This window comes from Juglans microcarpa x Juglans regia, chromosome 7S (assembly GCF_004785595.1).
Source record: "Juglans microcarpa x Juglans regia isolate MS1-56 chromosome 7S, Jm3101_v1.0, whole genome shotgun sequence".
NCBI classification, from domain to species: Eukaryota; Viridiplantae; Streptophyta; class Magnoliopsida; order Fagales; family Juglandaceae; genus Juglans; species Juglans microcarpa x Juglans regia.
In genome coordinates this window covers 17562906-17571391 of record NC_054607.1, presented here as the reverse complement: position 1 = coordinate 17571391, position 8486 = coordinate 17562906, and the positions used below count along the sequence as shown (strand labels likewise).

Sequence of the window (8486 nt, the reverse complement as noted above, 5' to 3'; positions counted from 1 at the left end):
CAACACAATTAGAAATTAGAAATGTACGTATCACTTACAGGTCACATATTACCCACGTGTATTAAAAATTAAACAAGACACTTAAAAATATTATGACATGTTAAAAAAACATTTAAAACCCCAATTTTTTTTTTTAAAAAAAAATAGACGTAAAAATAAATGAATTAGAACTTTAAAATAAAAATATTAAAATGTGTAACCCAATTCTTTCCTGTTTTCAGTTTTATTTTTGTTTTTGTAATTTCCCATTTCAAAAAAGTTTCTAGCCTTTTAAGTGATTATATTTTTATTTTTTAAACCATATTTTTAAAAGTTTTTTTAATACATCTAGCAGAAAATGTTGTCTGTAAAGTACTAAAGTGACACATGTTGAACTGTCATTGGTGTTTATATTACTTTTTTAACGATTTATTAATAGAAAATTTGATGTACTGATCTCATTTTTATGAGATTAAGGCTGAATTAAGAACCACTAAACCAACTTGCCTTTAAAATAAATTACAATGATCGGTTGCGTATTTAACCCTATTTCGTTTTTATACATTTTATTTTAATCATCAAAAGATTTTCAGTATACCATTATCGTCCTTTTGGAAAGATGTAGATAAAACTTAAGCAATTATAGTGATGGACTAAATGAAGCACCCCTTAAATTGCAAAGTTCATAAATTCTCAAGCTTCGGGTTCATAAATTTCATCTGCTGCATGCAAATATGCAATGGTCCACTCCTATAATTTCATGGGGTTAGTTCAGGCTACTGAAAATGTCGTTCCTTGTTGAAATGATGAAGATAATTATTCCCTTTTTCTATCTTCTTTTAAAAATCCTGCAAAACCGTGATGCATCATGCAGCCACTCTCATTTGCGGTTAGGACAGTTGTGAAAAGGCTAGGGTTTAAAGACAACAAAAACGATGAAAATGCGTCGTTGAAATCCAAAAATCCGAACCAGACAGACAAGTAGTAAATTATTCACAAAAAAGTGAAACCAAACAGTACCAAAAATGACTATATAATAACCCTTTTTATCTGTCTGCTCATCTCTCTCTCTCTCTCCCTCTCGCAAGCAATGCCCCAATACTGTTCCTGTCTCTGCTTCATTTCTACCGTGAAAAACAGGAAGTATTGGCTGGCACGGAGTGTGAAAGGAGCCTAAGGTTGAGTGAAAGTTAAAGATCTTTTTTAATCTGCATTTACCATTTGTGGGAGGGGGGAGATCTCTACTTGTAGTATAGTACCCTTCTATGTCTTTGTATCCTTATATATTGAAGTGACAAAGCCACTTGCAAAGTGTCCCAACTCCATTACATTTTAGTAACACATAAACCCAATTTAGAGAGAGAGAGAGAACTCTTGGGTTTTAGGGGGCCTCCATTTCTGTGCTGAGACAGTGAGAGATGGCTGAGATTTCGCAGAAGATTCTGTTGCCGGAAACGTTTCAGGGGGTGAGAGATGAGATTTCAGGTCAAATTGGGATGATGTGGGAGCTCATCAAAGCGCCATTGATAGTGCCTCTGCTGACTCTTGGGGTGTACATTTGCTTAGCCATGTCGCTCATGCTCTTCATGGAGAGGCTTTACATGGGAGTGGTTATCATCCTCGTCAAGCTCTTTTGGAAGAAACCAGAAAAGCGTTACAAATATGAGCTCTTGCAGGAAGACTTGGAAATGGGCAGCTCCAATTTCCCTGTGGTGCTTATCCAAATCCCAATGTACAATGAAAAAGAGGTGTGCTTTGTGTTTCTCTATGGATTTGTTTAGTTTTTTTTTTTTTTTTCTCCCCTGCTTTCCTGTGTTTTTTACCATTGGGGTTCTCTTTTTGGTGCTATTTGTTCTTTCCTGGGTTCTATGAAAATTCTAAAGCTCGATGCTTTTCTTTGCCTTGTGTTTTCATGGATGTTTGGGTCAGGTCTACAAGATCTCCATTGGAGCGGCATGCGGACTTTCATGGCCGTCGGATCGTCTCGTGATCCAAGTCCTCGATGATTCAACTGATCCTGCCGTCAAGGTACCCTCCATTTGTCATAAACCCATCAAATCACTTCCTAAAACGATACTAATAACTCAGTTTTGTCTTCCAAATTGTGGTTACATGAGTGTTGCAAATTGCAATGGCGAGATGGGCCGATTCTTCATTTCTCTGTTTCTGTCACATGCAAATTCAACTTCCAAAATCACGCACTCCTGAATTCCTACTCATGTCAGCCTTTTTCCTGATCTGGGCCTATTTATCTTCTACCATTTAGTCCACCTTTTAGCAGTTCCTGATCTGGGTTCTTCTGCGGCAACAAAACCAAATTATGAAAGTAGAAACTAAACCTGTTTGATATATACAATGTTTCAGCAAATGGTGGAGGTGGAATGCCAGAGATGGGCAAGCAAAGGCATAAACATAACGTATCAAATCAGAGAGAACAGGGTAGGGTACAAGGCTGGGGCACTCAAAGAAGGTTTGAAGAGAAGCTACGTCAAACACTGCGAGTACGTAGCCATTTTCGACGCTGATTTCCGGCCTGAGCCCGACTATCTCCGGCGAGCCATCCCTTTCCTCGTCCACAACCCCCAGATTGCGTTGGTACAAGGTCGCTGGAGATTTGGTAAGTTTTACCACTTTGACAGAGATCATCATTATATTTTAGTCGTTAATTACAGTCATTAAATTGGCCTAATTATCTTCGATATGTACTTAGAAAGTGTCGGTGCTCTTTCTTTCCTTTTTTGCTTTTTTTATTATTCTTTCTGTTCGTCGTCGGCGGGATTTGTTGCAGACTGCATGGTGTCTACGAAAGGGGGAGGAACCCATTAATCACGGGAGTGGAGCCCACACTTTGCTCCTCTCTTTTCGACACTGGCTTGTCTCTAGGCCGTACACCACTCACTCTGCAGTTAACGGGTCCAGAAATTTATTTTCTTGGTAGAATTAATTACTTTTATAATTATTGAATATCTTTTTATATAAATAATTAAATAAATATAATTGCCTTTTTTTAAAAAAAAAAATAGTAAAACATCGCAATTTACGGATAAAGAAAAGAGTCAGCTTATTCGATATTTCTATTCCGTGTTGTTGATGTGCAAGAGAGTGAGAAAAACAAGTGAAAATGAGAAAACTAATGATCCAGTTGAGAAGAAAAATGATAAGATTATTACTCTCTTACTACTTATTTATTATTTTTTTATTTAATTTTTTATTTTACTTGATAGTTAAGGAAGTGATTATTAGTAAAATTATCTATATTTTTTTAATTTTTTTTAATGATTAAGGATGTTAAAAAAAGTTTAAAATAAAAAATTTCAAATATAGTATAAATAGTAAATGAGTAATAAATCGGTTACAAGGGTATCATTACCCAATGGAGAATAGCAAAGGCAAATGAGACTTGGGAGAGTAATATATAGTTACATATTATGATTTTGTTTTTATGAAAAGGGAAATGATTTTTATAGTAGCCTAGTTTGTTTTCACATTCTTATTTTAACTGATTATTATAATTTTTTTAAATTTTTATATAAAATAAAATAAATAATTTAATTTTTTCAAATTTCTAAAATAATAAATTTTTGAAAATTTTCTAAATTTTTGGGAGTGGATATTTTCTCTACCAATTATGGAATTGGGTTCAAGATCCTTAGATTATTGTAGATAACACCACACACTCGCACCCACATGGATTGTTTTGAGCTTTATTTATTTGTGAGTGTATTTTTCATACCGACTAATAAATAATTTTTTATAATATATATATATTATTTTTTATAATATATATATATATAGAACTTTAAATATTATTATTTATGCATTGAGTTGATGGGTATGTGTAAAACGAAATGAGAGAGAGAGAGAGAGATGATTAGTAGGTGAGATTTCATATTAGTCGTATTAAACAATGTTTTAATGGGAGTTAATGTTAGGATTTGTGTGCAGATTTATGAGCTGTGAATGTATTGGACATAAATCTCCCGACCTAATTGCATTATCATTCAGTTTTTAATGCATGTTTCCTTTTTGTATCTGATTCACGTTACTGTCCTAGCCTTTTAGACTCTGTTTATGAATGTTTGAGGTTGGGCTAGTTTTGTTAAAAAAAAAAAAAAAAAAAAAAGGTTCTGCTTTGTATTTGATCAACGACCCGGATCGTTCCGGTCAAAAGGTCAACTCCTCGGGACACGTTGAAAGGATAAGGTCAATTGAGTCATTTTGCTTTCCCACGTGCTCATATATATATATATAGTCTTAAATGAAATAATTGAACGAAGAGGTGGGTCCCAAGTAAAATTAAGAGAGAAATATAAGAAGTGGTCAGGACCACCTGTCCAAATGGTGGACCTCTGTCTGCTTGCCGACACTTGGACTTTAGTATCTCTCCCTCACGTTGACGTGGCAAATTTTCATTTGGCTCACGTGAGGACAGTTCTACTTCATGAGGATATCCCCTACTTTTTTTTTTTTTTCTTTTTTTGGGAGAATCAAATGGGCGGGTGCCAGTTCATCAGTCATGGGGGATTCGTGAAGGTGGGGCCCTGCCTGATTTCTGCCCCTTTGTTTAATTAAGATGAGAAGCTTTGACCGGAGAACTTCTACTGAAAAAAAAAAAAAAAAAACATTTCATTTCTTTTTAATGCTTTAAGCAAAATACATATAATCTTTGCACTGATTCAAAAAAAATATATATATAATCTTTGCACTGTTCCTGTACTTCTTTTTTTGATTGATTAACGTTTGTGAATATTTACCATTTATGATTGATAAAACAGAATTAAATGTGAAAAACAAAATTAAATTGTTTTTGCAGTGAATGCTGATGAGTGCTTGTTGACAAGAATGCAAGAGATGTCATTGGATTATCATTTCACAGTTGAGCAAGAAGTTGGGTCTGCAACACATGCATTCTTCGGTTTCAATGGTAATTTCGCGTTACATAATACTCGTTCGATCTGCATTTATCGAGATTTTACTGAAGTTAATCCACGCTACTTAGACCATATCAACCAATGAGATTGTTCTAACTATACTTGTTTAATGCACATGAAAACTAGAATAGATAAACTAATCTTTAAAAATAAGATGAAAGAGAGTGAATAGTTTGAAGGATAGAACCTAAGACATTGAGTGACAGCATGTGACTGGTTCAGTGTTTGAGAACTGAAGGGAACATAGTTGGTCAATTGCATATGCTAATATGCTTTGTGAGGGTTATTGTAACTGGTGAGAAGTTTAGGTAAAGATAAAATTCACCTACTCTACAAAACTATTAATGGGTTTAGTCTATTCTTCAGAGTATGCTTTATGATTGAACAAATGCATATTGACTCTCTCAAAGTACTTTGGTTGAGATCTTCTTATGACCAACTGTTCTTATAACTTGAGCTATTTTGTTAAAATTTAAACCATTGCTATGATATGGAGTTTTGAAGTGATGGGAACAAAATTGTAGGGCCCATCACTCACAATGATTGTTCTCATTGTTAACTTCCCCAAGAAAATGACTCATAAATTCTAAGAAAAAACTTCCCCAACAAATGGAAGTTAAAAAGAAGTGACTGTGAATGGAGGAGTACAAGCGCATGTGACGTTAAAAAATAAAATCCATTGGTTAGCATTTAAAAACTCAAAGTGATGCCTTGTGAAATGTATTCTTGCTTTGTTGTTAATGTTACATGACAATGCATTGGAAAGTTAAGTTCCCCTGTTCAATTTACTTTAGAAGAATCTCAAATGATGAAACTTGAACCCAAGGCACTTCCTTGGCCAAGACAACATAAAAAGGAACTGTTTATATACTACTAATTTTTAGGGAATAATTTCAAATGAGTTCTATAATTACCGTCGCCAAACCCTAACAAACATGTGCATTATTATCGCCACGAAGAGAATTAATGAATTCATTTTTATATATGATCTTTAAGGGACTGCTGGTGTGTGGAGAATTGCTGCTATTAATGAGGCAGGTGGTTGGAAAGATCGAACAACGGTTGAGGATATGGATCTTGCCGTCCGTTCCAGTCTTAGGGGCTGGAAATTTTTGTATCTTGGCGACCTCCAGGTATCTAGCATGACAAAGTTGAAGTGGTTATTCCATTTGTCTGTCTTTAGCTTGGTTGCAGCTGCGAACTGTCTTTTAATACATCTCGGTTTTAACTTACCTTTATCTTAGTGAATTGTAGCATTTACTTTATGGCTTAGATTTATCTTGGTGGATTATTACCTTTACTAAATTACCAATTATCTTAATGGTAGGTGAAAAGTGAACTTCCTAGTACTTTCAATGCCTTCCGATTCCAGCAGCACCGTTGGTCTTGTGGTCCTGCTAATCTGTTTAGGAAAATGGTGATGGAGATCATTAGAAATAAGGTTGGTTTATTGAAATATACCATATATCTGTCCTTCAGTTGGCAATCAATTGTCCTTTCAAAATGCAGCTTCTAAGTTATAATAATATATGTTTTGTGAATACCACTGCAGAACGTGACAGTGTGGAAGAAAGTATATGTCATTTACAGTTTCTTCTTTGTTCGGAAGATCATAGCCCACATGGTCACATTCTCCTTTTACTGCGTTGTACTTCCCCTGACCATCTTGGTTCCTGAAGTTCATGTTCCAATCTGGGGAGCTGTTTATATTCCCTCCATCATCACCATTCTTAACTCAGTAGGAACCCCAAGGTCTGCCATGTTGTATTAATTTTCGTTTACTTACCCATTTTCTTAGATTCTTTAGTCCACTTGCCGAGGCGAGAATTACATTTGCTCAGGTAATCTCAAACTTGCAGGTCAATTCACTTACTGTTCTACTGGATTCTTTTTGAGAACGTGATGTCTTTGCACCGTACCAAGGCAACATTAATCGGCCTGCTAGAAGCAGGGAGAGCCAACGAATGGGTTGTCACTGAAAAACTCGGAGATTCTGCTTCAAAGAAAGATGCCAACAAGAACAAGACACACACCAAAGGACCTGCTAAAAGACTGGGATTTTTTAAACTTGGGAACAGGTAATTTTTCATTTTATCTGCATGGACTACAATCAGCATGACAAAATAATTTGATTAATACTAAAATTATCCAACTAGTAGTAATTCTGATCCTTCCATCCTTTTGATTCACGAGACACATCAACACTGGTAGACGGACATATGTAGTTCCCACAAAATGGTGTGCAAAACCACAAGAGAAATTCCACATACTTCCAGAAAGTAATGTTTGTAACACTGTCAAATCCTACAAGTCCTAGAAACCAGTTTGTTCTGTTGGTTTTTTCTTTATTACAGTGGTTCTGAATCCTTGTATTAGTAGATTATTAAGTAGGAGCATAGAAGTTAGAGATTCTATTTTATCAGAATATCTCCATTTATTCTTTTCATTTTCAAATGGAAAATGGTCCTGCTCTATCTATACTCTACATACTTCTATCAAATGCACATGGCAACGAAGGAGACGAAACTCACATGAGGTTGTGCAGAGTGAGAATTTTATTGTAGTCTGTTAGCTTGTAAATACTAGTTGTCAGTATCGCATGTTGACAAAACCAAGAAGGTATATTTTGTATTATATTCTGCAGTTAGATTCCATGTTGATGTAGGCATTATACATTTCAGTTTTCTGACATCTTTGCATCTAATATATGCAATTCCATGTGCTGAAGGTAAAAGGTGCGTGCTTTTATGTTATCCTAATGCCAATTTTCTTTTGTTGTTTCTTCTCGGTTAAATTCAAACAGGATGCATACATTGGAGCTGGGATTTGGAGTTTTCCTCTTCTTCTGTGGATGCTATGACTTTGTACATGGGAAGAACAACTACTTTGTATATCTCTTCCTCCAAACATTTACCTTTCTCATCACAGGATTTGGTTACATTGGCACCATCATTCCCAGCTCTTAGTGGCAGCCTGCATTTTTAAGTAATCTACATAACGGCTCATCATCTTTGTGTTTGCCATGCCGTTTCGTATCTATCTCGTCTACAACAAGAAGTTATATATAATTGGGAGGTTAGTTCCTATGAGCAACGATTGATTGCAATTTGTATGATTTCAATTCATTCAAGAAGAGGCCATTCGTCATGTTGGGCAAAAAAGTTCTTGGCATGGTCTCCTCAGAATATGTCACTCAACTACTCAGAAGTAACCTTGGAAAATCACAGAGAGACAATGTTCAAGATAGTGGAAAAAGACACTATACAGAACCAAGTGCAAGAAAACAAGGAGTTTATGTAATTTAATTTGTTTGAATAGAATGTAATTGTGAGATTTTGTTCTTTATTTTTTTCTGTTTCCTATTTGTTAGTTTTTCTAAGTTCTGGTCAATAATCTTATCAAACAAAGGGATGAACTTGTAATCAAAGTCAATTACATTTTTTCCCCTCAAGCATTACCCCTACCCCACTGTCAATTGCCCCCAAGTATTTTTGCAATGAATAATGTTATTATGCCTTCTCAATTTGTCTCTTCATTTTGACTGCTCATGCATTTAATTTTTTTTTTAATAATTAA

General features: G+C 35.1%; 1 protein-coding gene and 1 long non-coding RNA gene across 2 annotated transcripts; one reads left to right on the top strand and one right to left on the bottom strand.

The window, feature by feature from the left end:
• The first annotated feature begins 1044 nt into the window (after nucleotides 1-1044).
• Nucleotides 1045-8427, top strand: LOC121241292 (glucomannan 4-beta-mannosyltransferase 2-like). The gene is made up of 9 exons (XM_041138999.1): nucleotides 1045-1727; nucleotides 1909-2007; nucleotides 2344-2596; nucleotides 4793-4903; nucleotides 5907-6043; nucleotides 6238-6351; nucleotides 6463-6662; nucleotides 6770-6988; nucleotides 7714-8427. The coding sequence occupies exons 1-9, from the start codon at nucleotides 1398-1400 to the stop codon at nucleotides 7874-7876; spliced, it is 1626 nt and encodes a 541-aa protein (XP_040994933.1). The 5' UTR covers nucleotides 1045-1397; the 3' UTR covers nucleotides 7877-8427.
• Nucleotides 2694-7209, bottom strand: LOC121241293. The gene is made up of 3 exons (XR_005935699.1): nucleotides 7064-7209; nucleotides 3951-3956; nucleotides 2694-2707 (listed from the first exon to the last, which is right to left on the bottom strand). It is a non-coding gene; the product is annotated as an uncharacterized LOC121241293 (long non-coding RNA).
• Nucleotides 8428-8486: the final 59 nt, after the last annotated feature.

Bases quoted from the DNA above. Each gene is read 5' to 3' on its own strand.
- LOC121241292 (XM_041138999.1), top strand. From the start codon at position 1,398: ATGGCTGAGATTTCGCAGAAGATTCTGTTGCCGGAAACGTTTCAGGGG. The intron at 6,044-6,237 runs GTATCTAGCATG...TCTTAATGGTAG, and splicing joins TGTATCTTGGCGACCTCCAG to GTGAAAAGTGAACTTCCTAG. The intron at 6,352-6,462 runs GTTGGTTTATTG...ATACCACTGCAG, and splicing joins TGGAGATCATTAGAAATAAG to AACGTGACAGTGTGGAAGAA.